At 36.3% G+C, this 14,214-nt stretch overlaps 1 protein-coding gene across 3 annotated transcripts in view; it reads right to left on the bottom strand.

Annotated features, from left to right (window-relative positions):
* Positions 1-12,573, bottom strand: part of LOC146459937 (roundabout homolog 2-like) — a 12,651-nt gene extending 78 nt beyond the window's left edge. Inside the window, exons 1-7 of one of the 3 annotated variants that reach the window (XM_085088716.1) lie at positions 12,457-12,573; positions 9,303-9,533; positions 7,837-7,998; positions 5,484-5,792; positions 4,846-5,004; positions 3,355-3,538; positions 1-1,130 (exon numbers count right to left, since the gene is read on the bottom strand). The exon at positions 1-1,130 is cut by the window's left edge and continues 78 nt beyond it. In XM_085088716.1, coding sequence (XP_084944842.1) covers positions 1,097-1,130; positions 3,355-3,538; positions 4,846-5,004; positions 5,484-5,792; positions 7,837-7,998; positions 9,303-9,533; positions 12,457-12,520 — 1,143 coding nt within the window. In that variant the 5' untranslated portion in view covers positions 12,521-12,573 and the 3' untranslated portion in view covers positions 1-1,096. Of the gene's footprint in view, positions 1,131-3,354; positions 3,539-4,845; positions 5,005-5,483; positions 5,793-7,836; positions 7,999-9,302; positions 9,534-11,025; positions 11,742-11,843; positions 12,000-12,456 lie in introns of those variants that run through there. The other 2 variants (XM_085088715.1, XM_085088717.1) reach the window with 2 other exon arrangements.
* Positions 12,574-14,214: the final 1,641 nt, after the last annotated feature.

Genomic DNA, 14,214 nt, shown 5'->3' with positions numbered 1-14,214 from the left:
TCTTTGCATGTTTAACGAAAGCTGCTACGAAAGTATGATTTTTAGATTAATAGTACTTTCTTAAGAAAGCTTCTACAAAAGCATGGTTTTTTTTAGATTAACAGTATAACATTCTACATAATAAAAAAAATTTAAAAATATTAATTTTTATTAATGCCCAAAGTTTTCAACTACAAAATACTTAATTTTGATTCTTTGTCTTGTAATCAAAGCAATCATTTCCACAAATCTGCATCACGGTGATTAGACTGCCTTAAGGTTACCGTATACCTTCAGAGTTGTCTCGCGTCCAAGCAATGTAGCGGCGATGTATAGCTAGTCCAGTTTAAACTGTAGATACCTAAACCCATATATCAAATTAAAGCTATTAAACTACACCAAGAATTTTGAAATAAAATGAATTGTCGAATGTTTAGCACTGTTTTATCGAAGCAATTTTTTTTACTTGGAGGAGACACTTTAAAGAGCTAAAACTCAAAGGGAATTTGTTCGTTTGCCTTCAAATTTAGACAGTAGCTAGTTCAACATACAAACAACATGCCTGCGAATTTTTTCTTTCGAAATATTTTTTCTGCGAGAGAGATTTTTGTACGATCACTCCACATTTTTTTATCCTATTTCTAAAAGGTTCTGTAACTTTTCACTGCGATTGAATATGGCAAAACTCAGACACATTTTTTTAAGCTTTGGGTCCGGAAACTGTGGAGCAAATTAAATGAGCGAAAAATAAAATTCGCTAGCCTTTTCAAGCGGTGTTTCAGACGCTCGCATTTAGAGGTCGTGAAAAATTCGACAATTCATTTTATTTCAAAATTCTTGGTACAGTTTGATAGCCAGCTCTATAAGGTTTAATTTGATATGAGGGTTCAGGTATCTACTGTTTAAACCGGGCGCGCTACATCGCTTGGACGCGAGACACCTTTCAAAGGTACACAGTAACTTTAACTTCCCGCAGTTAGATAATGGAGTTGCTGCATTTACATTAACAAGCAGAATTCCGTTTAATTGTTATTTTAAAACTAAAAGCGCTACGGTTCACGAGCATCATCCATGCTGAACTGATATCTGTCACTATCTCATCTGCTTCATCTTGAAGTCACAGCTCGCTCCATTCGTAGATATCAGACATTCTACAAAGCAAGAAGAAGAGAAAAACAATGAATTACTTGTGAGGTAGCTTTCTCTAGTGTAGGGAATAGTTACGAATATTATACATACTTTTCCGGACAATAAAGGCGACATTAATTAATTAATTAATTAATTTAGAGGAGGGAGGGGGAGCCAAAGAGGAATTGGGAGGAGGGGGGGGGGGGGGGGAAGTAAGTCTTTCTCTCTCACTCCAGAATAACATGATACCCGGGATTTTTTTTGGTTTTGTTTTGTTTTGATAGGATATATTAAAACAAGACATACACGCTATGGTCAATATTTTACAAGATGCCTGTATTTTTATTTCATTTGTTATCGGCCAGGTGAATGAAATGAAATCGCTTGTTTCTTTATCGTCTTTTCCTTTTTGGAACTATCTGCAAGTTTACATTTAGGGTAGAACGATGGGAGAGTTGAGTTGCAGCTGCTAAAGAGCGGTCACTTAATGGCTGAGGATTTGTTCCTATTCTCGGAGCGCATTCTGTTGGGACAATTGCACAGGAGGTTCAGAAAAAAAAAAAACGTGGTCATTAAATGTAACGAAACTTTTTGATAATACCAAAAGGTTCTTATTTTAAGTTTATATAAACTTGAAGATGCAGTCTTTGCTAAACTTTGAAAGGCAACGAAGCTAAAGGAATTTCAATTCAAGCTAATTCATCGAATTATGAGCCACTTTGTGGTTGAGCAGGGGACTTGGTTGTGCTGAAATTTTATCTAGTTTACAAATTGACACAACCAATTAAAAGATCACATTAAGGTTAGCCATTTGACCAAGATTGGTGTGGTTTAGCTTAATAACAGCCAAGTTATGGAGCTTCAAACATGGTTCCAAACCCATAAAAAAAAGCCTAATTTTGAGACAGCGTCCCAGAACACCATAAAATTATTCAAAAATGTTGCTCATTTTTGTTACTCCTGTAAAATTCTGCCAGATAGCTACCATTTCAAAGAAACTGAGTTGAAAATTACCATAGCCATCGATTTTTGAGTCTATCACAGATATAAGAAAAATTTGAGAGTTTGTATAGTTTTGGACTCAGGACGCCGTCTCACAATTAGAGCCGTTCGTATGGATTTGGAACCATGTTTCAAGGTACATAACTTGGCTGTTTAAGCCTTGGTGTGAATGGCGCTTAAGTCTTCACTTAAGGTTGAGCTCAGAACGTGGTTATGCTCTTGCCTATAATAATAGTTTATATTGTATATTTTTAATTGCTTTGTACAAACTGCATGCTTTGTTTAATATGACATGTAATCATGTATTAAGTTTTATCCCGATTTAGAACTAACAGTGAATACACACAAAATTGTTTTGCAAAAGAACAATTCCTCCCATTCCAACTTAGTCATGAACCTTTCTAAAATTCCGATCATTCTAATTAAGTCATATTACCTTCATTCTACCATCGGCGGCAAAAATAACCGAAAACAATTTTTTATTTATTCTGGAACAAAAAAAATACGTTGTAACCTGAAAAACAGTCTCTTCCGTGTATTCCCAAGCGAACATGCCCTCAGGGTGAGTTAAAAAAAAATAAAAACCAGCACAAAGTCTGTTACGTTAAATCTCATTTAGCAAACAACCGAGACATGATTGTAGCCTAATAACACCACAAACAGGTAAGGTTTGTGTATTTGGCATGGCAGACTAAAACGTTTGTTTCTGATCTCTAAAACAGTCATCTAAGTGCCACGTGTGATACGCGCGATCAAAAAATTCACTAAGAAAAAGTTTAATAGGAGTCCTATCGTTTTTATCTTAAACGTTTGGGAGTTAACTCCAATAAAACTTAACAGAGACATTAGGAAATAGTGTAAAGGTACTAGAATTTTTATATTGACTAATTAATTTCCATTATCAGCTACCCATACTACCTTTAGGCCTTGTCGCGTTGCATGTCATCAAGCTTTAAAATCCGAGGTTATTTGAAATAGCTGTTTTCAACGGTAGATTGCACTTCAGTGGCAGTATTTGCGCCTCTTAAGTGAAAAAATGTTAAACGGAATCTTTTATCAAAGCATTTTGTTCCAAACTAGACTAGTGCTGTTTAATGTTACCACTCGGAAAGTCAGTCAAAAAAACTTCCCAGAAGCAGGCTATTTTGTAATTTGTGATTTTGATTTTAGGTTCCATTCATAACAGTGTAAAATTATCTTATTACAATTTAGAGCCTTCTGTCTTCTGTTAGAAACTGATCTTACCTCCGACCTTTGACCTGGAGTTTAAAGCGCTGGCACAGGTCTCCAGTGGGAAGGTCTGATGAGCAGTTGGTGGAAACGCAGCAGTAGTAAGCTCCATTATCACTGTACTGCAGATTAGATACCGTCAGCACATAAGGGTCATAGATTCCGCGGCGCTCAATGCGGTATTTTCCATTTGATTCAGCTGTTAAAACAAACAACCTTTAGCTTCACATTTTTCGTCATGACCACCGGATGTGTGCATTTCGGCTACAATTATCTTAACCATGTGCTTACGCAGTTCTGAAATTTACATAGTTGGCGAAAATAGTAGATAAATACAAAAATTTGATATTTTGCTTGTTATAACTAACTACTGAGGCCCGAATCAGACTCCTTACTTTCATGCGAGGTATCTAACTTTATTAAGATAGACTATAGTCCGGCATCTTGATTCCAAAAAACTACCTTATTTCGAACTAAGATCTTTAGGCCTTTGTAGTACGTTCGCAAGGCTCATGATATAATGGCCAGAGTTAAACCAGGGCTAAGCTAACAGCAAGCCTTGTTATAAAGGAAGTACTGTAACCGAGGCCTGCAGGTTTATGCAGGCCTCTGTTACGGAACTCACAGTAGAATCGGTTCAATCCCGGTTTAATTGTAACTAAAAGAAAATTGTCGTCTCACTCTTTCTAGACCGAAATGGTGGGGGGGGGGGGGGGGGGGGGGAAGGATGGTTTCTGCCCTCACTTACCACGGCAGCGTACATAACTGTTCAATATTTGAGTAAACGTAATGAAAATTCACGACTATATCAGCAAAGCCCTGAGAACAATTTGATGTGGCAGATTAGAATTCACTGAATTTGACGTCAGCATGGTAATCAAATTTTGATTAGCAGGTTTCGAAGGAAATGAATTATTCCTGGTTTTTATGTAACGAAAACTACCTTTCTTTCAATAACATTTATGTTTTAGCTCAATTTGTTGTAAGTTCTTCCATTACTTTTCAGTCAATTTTGGTGGTCTTCTTAGCTTTACGGAAAATCCAGAAATCCAAGATGGCGTATCAACATGACCGCCATTTCGCAATCATGACATTATCACACGTGATATGATGTCATCATTTTCCGATGCCTGGCTCAAAGGGAACATCTGTGGATGTACTACTAGTCTTGAAAGTCTCATTTTCATAGCTTGAATATTCTTAGAGTTATGGAGGGAGAATCTCCCCTTCCCTGCCAAAGAAGGCGAAAAAACGCCCCGTCTAGACAGGGCTAAAACAGACCAGTGAATATCTGAATACTGCAAGTTTTGAGCAGTGCAGTGTATATCCCGGAAATGATTTTAAGGTAGATTCATCCAGAAAAGCTAGTCAGCCATACAGGAAGAAGAAAGTTTTTTTCTAATTCGAGCCAAAGAAAAAACGTTAATCGTAAATTTTACTTTCCCATTCAATGTAACAAATTTCCAGCAAAAAAAGGAAATTTCAAAATAAATTCACTGCCCTTACTTATGCAGGTGGCCGGAAACACCTTATCACCCTCAATCTTCTCCACTAGCCATACAACCTCCAAAGGAAATCCGTGAGCCGCACAAACAAATGAAACGCTGCGTCCTTTGCGCTTCTTAAACTGAAGATCTTTTTGGGGTTTATCAAACCACGGAGCAACTAACGAAAGAATCAAAACAAAAACATGTAATTCAATTCCGTCCATAGCAAAAATGAACTATTTGAAGAAATTTTTGGCAAACGTTATAACATGTGCGCTTTCTTTTGTTTGTTGTTGTTGGTGGTGGTGGTGGTGGTGGTGGTGCTGTTTGTTTTTTAATTAAGTATCACGTGAAGATTAAACGGTCTCATGCGTATTAGAAGATAAACGGTCAAATTAAATTTAAAAAATCGAATAATATTCTCTTCTTTCGTTATTTTTCGTCTAGTTTGTTTTTTGTTTGGATTGCTATTCTTGTTTCTTCTCATTTTTTTGCATTGGTTTCTTTACTCAGCCTTTTATTGAGACAATTAATTACTGACGAACAAAAACAAACGAGTTTAAAACAACAAAAAACAACGAGACGTAGAGAGCGTTTTCTTTTTTCTAACAACGGGGATGTACGTTTTATAGAAATGGACTGTGTATGCCAACTTACCACTTATAGCAGTGGTGTCTGACACGTAATATTTCTTGATATTTCGTAGCTGCACTTCAAGAAGACAGGTGTAATTGCCTCCATCTCTAACACCAATGTTTCTTAAAACCAGCGGTCCCACAAACCCATCAGGGTCTCTTAGGTTAGGACAGCGTACAGATTGTCCTTTTATGCCATCTTTGTACCATGATATCCTCTTTAGTTGCGCCCAAGATCCCTGGTCAATCAACTTGCATGTTATTGTGATGTTATGGCCATGATGAACAACACTGGGTCTAGGGTCGACAGAAATCGTAGGGATTTCTTGTTCTGAAATATATTAAATAGACACCAAACTTTAACTGCAAGGTAAATTAAAAAAAAAAAAAGAGGGTTAAACCCTGTGATTAAATAATACAGAAACAGAAAGAAGAAGAAGAAGAAAAAGAAGAAGAAGAAGAAGAAGAAGAAGAAGAAGAAGAAGAAGAAGAAGAAGAAGAAGAAGAAGAAGAAGAAGAAGAAGAAGAAGAAGAAGAAGAAGAAGAACAAGAACAAGAACAAGAACAAGAAGAACAAGAACAAGAAGAACAAGAACAAGAAGAAGAACAAGAACAAGAAAAAGAACAAGAAGAAGAAGAAGAAGAAGAACACAGAAGTAATAGCTACAGAAGTCATGTTTTCTTGAGTAGAGAAGAGCAGTCTTGGAAGGTCTGTTGTGGTTTCATATCCCTGCCGATGTAGCAATAGCCTAAGTTCGATATATTAAAATTCAACCTGAAACAATAAACATCACTGCGAGGCTCCTTGGACTAACCCTATGTAAACTCTACAATTTATTCCCCGGAGTCTCGAAGTGATGTCTTTTGTTTCAGGCTGAATTTTAACATATATATCGAAATTAGGTTATTAATCTCCGTAAAGGCGTAGAAAGTTTAGTATGAAATGAAAGAAAATGTCATTTTCTTGTCTTTGTTTAGCAACGTGGTTGTGTTGTAGCTGTTTAATGCTGTCGCTTTAATTCTTAAATTTACACCGCATTGTATTTTTGTGAGCCGATGCGAAAATTTAAGTGAGGGTACACGCACATGTCAAAAAGAGCAGCTCTTTTAAGACTATAGACATATTAACACCTTGACTTTAAGATTTTGACACTAAGTGCACTGTGCACTTAACAAAGAAGATTCCGTGTTCACACTTTCACTAATGCTAGTTCATTATCAAAACCAGTACTCTCCAAAATGGATTGCAGTAACTGCAATCAAACAGTGATTAAGAATATGCTTCCAATCGTGTATTATTTTGAGCAGTTACTGTAGTAAATAAGATTCGACGCTAATAATATTTGTAGTGTTTAAGGAGATTAGTAGCTAAAAATTGAGCCTCACATCCCTATTCGAGTTGCCCATCATATTTACATTCCAGGTTGAGGTCAAAATAACAACGCGTAAGCAGGAATAAGGAAAACATGTTTAGCGTCATTAACATGAGTTATCATAAACGAAATAATTATCTGCAAATAAAAAATAACCTCTATAAATTGAAAGAGCTCTTCGTACCTGTACTCCCTGAAAATTTGAATACAACAGGTCAAACAATCCTTGAGAAATGAACTTTTCAGTTATCAAAATTTTACCAAGGATGCATAGCTAGGTGACAACTCTTGCCGCGTAGTTTTATTTTATTTTATTTATTTCAAGTTTGAAATTCACTCTCCGCTCTCCAGAGGAAAATGGCTAGTCAGCGTAAGTCTCTGAAGCACTGATGATATCAATGTTAATGTACTTGTAGGAATTGAGTCAGACTAAATTTTGCAACATTTTAGTTGCTTAATTTCTAAACTTCATTGTTTTCAATTTATAATTTCTTGGGAGATCAATGTTCTTGTCACTGATGCCGGTGCAGTGTTCTACTAACTGAGCTTGATAGCTCGGTTGGTAGAGCACTGCACCGGCATCGCATGGGGTCATGGGTTCGAGTCCCGTTCAAGCCTGAATTTTTTTCCAAGTTTTCTTTTCGCAACTACTTAAGTTGCGTACTAGCTAACTGCGAGGATATTTCATCCGCATTTTAAAATATGTTTCATATATTAATATTCGTAATGTATTCTCTAAGACACATACAATACTGAATTTATGTCTCCTTTATGTGTGCTCTTTGCGCTTAGACTTCAAGATTAGAGCCCTGTTTAGATAGATCACCAAAGGTACAAGGGTTAACGTCCTTTATATCTGGCCGTCGGCACTACATATGAACTTGTGGGCTCATTTAGACCAAGGAAACATTTCAGAACAGAAAAGGTGTCTTCTTGGAGCGACACGACTCCATCAAATGCTTTTCGGGTAACATTATAACCGTCACATCTTGGAATACTTACTTCTGATAACATTGACAGTAAATCCATGCTTCTTTTCTTGGGTATCATTGACTGCAAAAGCGTGGCATTCGTATCTCCCCAGTGTACCCATCTGGCTATCATCCTCCTGCGTTACATTTCTAATGTGCAATGTGACAAAGAGCTTTGTTGCCATCTTTGCTTCTGAGGAAGTGTAATGAATAACAGTTAAGTACTCGATTATATGGGAATAAAATATGGTTCATTGTATATAATAAATTAAAATTATGGCAACCTACACTTTTCAAAATTACAGTAAAGTAACTTTCCAGGACGACTCAGTTCTTTGGGATAAAAATCATAGCTTTGTTATTCATGAACCTGTCACTCGCTTTTTACCGAGAACCAACGCGTGCGAAAACAATGCAAAATCTCGTGGCTTGTTTTTGCATGTCAGTATAAACCGTTAAGTATGAGACCCAATGGTTTTATGGGTATAAGTATACTAAATGTATTTGCATAATATTATATTCTAGATAATCAAAATTAGTTGCACGTGGTGGATGATGGCAACTGTCTAAGCTTTCCAGAGTGTCCTGTTGGCCAACAAGGGGCAATTTTTAAACACTACCCCGAAATCCGTTGGGTCTCAATGTTCATGGTCTATGCTTTTTAGGTGTCAACGTTTTTGCAATCGAGTGTATATCCCTTACGTTCGCGATCAACGTCTGGGCAACTTATCATGTTAAGTGAGCCGAAATTCAATTCCCTAAAACACAAATTTGTGAAAAGGGTATTTTTTGCCCTAAAGACATTCACCTCTATTCTTACTTAAATGAAATCATCCTTTCTTTTTTCAAACTATTTGTACTCCTTTCTCCAAACTTCGTACTACAAAAGGAAGAGCGCACTAACAACAAAACATACATGTGAATTCTGGAAACCAAACAAAAAATGACAAAAATTTGCTCTTGATATGTAATACAACATACAAATCCCAACGACCCGTATCTTTACCTTTCTTGATGGAAGGTGATGTTGAATTTATAGGTATCGGCCCACAATATTATGCACGGAAAATGGATAGCGCCAGAAGGATCCGAAAGGATTCACAGTCCAAACCTCGAGGAATGAATTTAAAACTAGTATAAAAAACGAGGACGGACAACTTCGAGCGAAAAAAAAAACTATATACAATGAAAAACCTAAAAAACTAAAAACAAAATTATACAAAAGACGTTTCGGTCATTGACCTTCATCAGTTGCAGTGCAAGTGATCAATAAATTACAATTACCTTAAATAAGTTCACAGTATAAAAGATGACATAACATTACAAAGATGATTACATAACAGGGCGTGTTAACACATGGTAGCAAAAAATTAACAAGTGATGAACAATCGGTAATTACTAAGCGGAAATTTTTATGTATTGATCACTTGCACTGCAACTGATGAAGGTCAATGACCGAAAAGTCTTTTTTTTTTTGTCATAAATCAAAGTGCCTACCTCCGTCTGGGCCAACAACCATTTCCACCTCAGTTCTATTTGTGAAGAACAAGTTTTTGGTCTCTGTTAGCTTTGTGTATTCAGCAAACCAATTTTTCCTCATAAACTGTATTCTGTCGGGAGTCTTTATTCCGGTTGTATCAAAAGCCACACATGTCACCTGAGCTGAAGTGAACTCAATTGGATAGATGTTTTCTGGAAATGGCTCAACGATCTGAAAAGTATCCTGAGCTAAAAGGGAAAATCACAGTCCAGGTGAATTATATTCACGACTTACGTGTTCATCTTGTATGCCGATAGAAAAAATGAAGCTGCTAGTAATGCATTCGCAATTAGCGAATCAGAAGCCTAGTTTCCTGTATTGATATCCTTCGATACCAAGTCACTGAACTGATCTCGCTTGATATCATGACCACTTTCAAGTAAAGTAATGTTGCCGAGCAATAAACTGAAAAGAGGTTTTACCAAAAACACCAAAACCTCTTACTTTAAGATTTCGCTGTTTTTTCTGGTCGTGAAAAGAGCAAAAAACTTCCCCGCTAAAACTGAAAATGTTCTAGTATTATGACACCAACGGATATATCCAGTGAAAATACTTTCCGTTGTTACTCATCTCTCCCATGACCGTTTTCTTTATCATTTCCTATTACAGACATTAGGCATATTGATCGAAATATCCAGCATGTCTAGTTTATGACGATATTTTAATACAAATAAATGGCAGACAATAGCAGTTTTACATGATATGTTAGTCGGTATGATGATCACTGAAGCAAAGCAGTTGTTTAATTCCGTGACATCATATGACAACAATTTAAGCCAAAATTTTAGATGTCCATGACAATATCAATATGTGAAACAACGAAAATACAATACAATACTGATCATGAGATATGAAGACTAGATAACTGTCGAGAGCATGTTCAATAGTTAGTTGAGTTCAAACGTGAAAATGCTGTTAGCGATATATTATAAAGAGACCGATCGACCTGAGAAATTGTGAGATGGACATATGGACAAGATTAGTTGCACAGGATATGCCAGTTGGTATTATGATACTTACAGAGCAATAGTATGAATGTTGCGTCACGTAACGAGATTCGGACGATTTAGTCAAAATGTCCAATGATCGTGACAAAATAATAAGGTTGAACTGCAACGAGAACGGAATGAGATATCTTCTCATTGTCTCGGTTGAACTGATCGCTAATTAATTATCAATAAGAAAAAAAGAGATATCAGTAAACTATATGGAGATTAAAACAAGACGCTCTTAGAGCACTAATTCGGACTACCATGGTATGATTTTGGGCTATTAATCGTAGAAAAGATTATTACATTTATAGTGCTTCAGAAATTGGAGGTACAGAATTAGAAATGATGTAACAATATAAAAGTACAAAAACGCATTGTAAAACTTTGCTGTCATGGTATCCTTTTCACCTGTTGTTTGATGACAATTTTGTAACCAACAGTGCGCTATGTTGCTCGTTTTTGGAACAGATTTAAAATGACTGATAAATATATTAAAAAGTTTTATTAACATATTTGCCATGTTAGTTTCCTTTTACTAATTACTAATTCAAAAGCCTGAAAAAGTACTGGACACCCCACTGATAAATTCCGAGTTTAAATTCTGGACAAACTTTTTCAGATTTAAGTTGAACATTAAACCATTTGTCAATTTTTTAACCCAGTTGTGGATGAAACCATCACTACTTACTCTATGCGGTTTGGCATTTACTCTTGCATTTAAGCGATACAGCTGCACATATCATGATAAAAAGGAAGCCAGATGTCAAATTCCAATATGCCGAAAATGTTCAAACAATAGGCTCTATTCAGGTTTGCATATGCATGTTCTTGATGATGATTTAAATTTGATAACAAACGCTCCATCAGGTTGCTCAGAATGACGTATATTACCTTCCACCAATCAGAACGACGTATTGAAGTCCGTGTTCGACACATAATTAATACTCACTAAAAGCAAAACAGAACAAATGGTAGCTTTGCTGCACCCCTCGCCAAGCTCGCCGGCCTCGCTCTGCCACTCCCAATTCCATTTCTCTTTCCAACGCGGGCTACATCATAGACTTCCCCAGACAAGATCGCGTGAGAAACCGTGTATTTTGAAGTCTGTTAAGAGTAACCACCCATGTTTCGTGGAAAAAAGAATAACAATCGGATTTGGAGCTTGTGGATTCAGCCAAATACAAACTGACACTGTTCGGGTGTTACATACATTTTTGACGCGATTTTTGAAATCGACTTTACTTTCTATAGAAGGAAAAGTTTGTAAGATGCCATCTTTAGATGTGTTACAAATGACGGGCAGATCCTAGAAACGGTCTTTTCTGAACCAAAATGCAAAATTCGAACAATTGACTACATGCCAGTCCTTCAAATCCCTTCAAAATGACCCAAAACTCGACCATTATCAGAAAGTATAGTTCTAAAAGGTATTTGATGAGCCTCATGGAAAGGCTTTCCAGATAATTTCAAGCAAATGGAACGCTCCCTAACGATGTTTAAACGTACCTTGAGCCTTTTCTAATAGAAACATGGCCGCAAACAGCAGCAACGTCCTTGAAGAGACGGTCATTTTCTCCGCTTATATCACTCAGAGGGTTTGGCCTGGACTGTTTCGAATACAATTGTTATGTGCCTTTATGTTGTTATGTTTTTTTTTGGTAACTAATTAATTGCGGGCTTTGGATATCCGCTCAGGTTGTCAAAACGTCAGTCAATGTCCCCTCAAACAGCCTTTCTTGGCAAAACTACACTCACCTGGATGATTACAATTTACGTACTTTTTGGCATGACTTCTGGATAAAAAACATTTACAATAATATAATTAAGTGCTGTTAATATATGACATGCCCATACTCAAAGAGCATACAGAAAGACTTCTAAGGAGCCATCTTTAAATTTCTTACAGTAGACGGTCAGATGCTAGAAACGGTCAGTTTGGAAACAGAATGCAAATTTCGAACATTTGATTACGTGCCAGTTCTTCAAATCCCTTCAAAATGGCCCAGACATCGACCATTACCAGAAAGTATAGTTCTGAATGGTATTTTATGAGCCTCCTGGCAAGGCTTTCCGATCAGTCCTAGCAAATGAAAAGCGCCCTAACGATGTTTAAACGTACCTTGAGCCTTTTCTAATAAAAAAATGGCCACAAACAGGAGCAACTTCCCTAAAGAGACGGTCATTTTCTCCGCTAATATCACTCCTGAGAGGCTTTGGCGTGGACTGTTGCCAATGCACTTGTTATGTGTTTTTCTATTCTTATCTTTTTGTAACTAATTATCTTCTGGCCCTGGATATATCCGCTCAGGTTGTCTAAACGTAAGTCAATGACCCCTAAAACAGCCTTTCTCAGGACAACACTTACCAGGATGATTAATATAATTTACGTGCTTTTTGACATGACTTCTAGATTCAAAACATTTACAATAGCTAAGTGTTGTTAATAGATGGTACGCGTATACTCAAAAGGCATTCGTTTTTCGACGAAAATGAAAGCCAAAACTGGAGTATCGAATTTAAATTTCTTATTTGAATAATTTTTTTTAACAATAACGCAAAAGATTTTTTAAAACTGCCAGAATGCTCTTTATTTTTGCTTTGTTTTTGAAATTTTGTAAGCCCAATGAAGTTTAGCTAACAACATTCCTAAAATACAAGAGGAAAAAACAAACCCAAATATCCTGGTAATTGTAGTAAATGACACCATCGTGAAAATGGCCTGTTATTATGATACCAACGGAAATATCATTTGCAAATACTTGCAGTTGTTACTCATCTCTCTCAAGACCGTTTTCTTTATCACTTCCTATTACAGACATTGGGCATATTGACGGAAATATCCACCATATTGTAGTTTGTGACGACATTTTAATACAAACAAATAGCAGACGATAGCAGTTTCACATGATATGTCACTCCATATGGTGATAACTGCAGAAAAGCAATTGTTTTATTCCGTGACATCAGATGACAACAATTTAAGCCAAAATTTTAGGTATCCATGACAATATCATTATGTGAAACAACAAAAAGAGAATACTGATCATGAGATATGAAGACTAGATAACTGTCGAGAGCAGTTTCAATAGTTATTTGAGTTCAAATGTTAAAATGTTGTTAAAGATATATTATAAAGAGACCGAACTGGTACATTGATAGGTGGACACATGGATAAGAGTAGTTGCACAGGATATGCCAGTTGGTATAATGATACTTGCAGAACAATAGTTAGTATTTGATTCCGAATAATACGTTACGTAACCGATTTCGACGACTTAGTCCAAATGTCCAATGATCCTGACGAAACGAGACAGGGATGGGATATCTTTCCTTTGTCTCAGCTCAACTGTTCGCTAATTAGCAATAACCAACATACACAAATTAAAGAGATATAAGTAGACTCTAAGGAGATTAAAACAAGACGCTCTTAGAGTGTTAATTCGAGCTACCATAGTAGGATTTTGGGCTATTAATCGTGGAAAAGAGAAGTTATTTATAGTGCTTCGGAAATTTAATTTGAGGTGCAGCAAAGCAATATCTTTAAGGGGGAAATTTCCATATACTGTACTGATTCATTAGATCGAATTGATGTCACAATATAAACGTACAAAACCACATTGTAAAACCTTGCTGTCTTGGGTCGCTTTTCGCCTTTTTTTTTTTATGACAATTTTGTAACAAAACAGTACGTTATGAATGCTCGGTTTTGGAAAAGATTTAAACTTACTGATAAATATATGAAAAAGTTTCATTAACATATTTGCCATGTTAGTTTCCTTTTACTAATTACTAATTCAAAAGCCTGAAAAAGTACTGGACACCTCGCTGATAAATTCCGAGTTTAAATTTCTGGCAAACCAATTAAGATTTACGTTGA

The sequence above is a fragment of the Pavona decussata genome, unplaced genomic scaffold (genome assembly GCF_977016875.1).
Source record: "Pavona decussata unplaced genomic scaffold, jaPavDecu1.1 SCAFFOLD_215, whole genome shotgun sequence".
NCBI lineage: Eukaryota > Metazoa > Cnidaria > Anthozoa > Scleractinia > Agariciidae > Pavona > Pavona decussata.
Note: the sequence above shows the minus strand (reverse complement) of the source record. Positions and strands in the feature narration are given on the sequence as shown.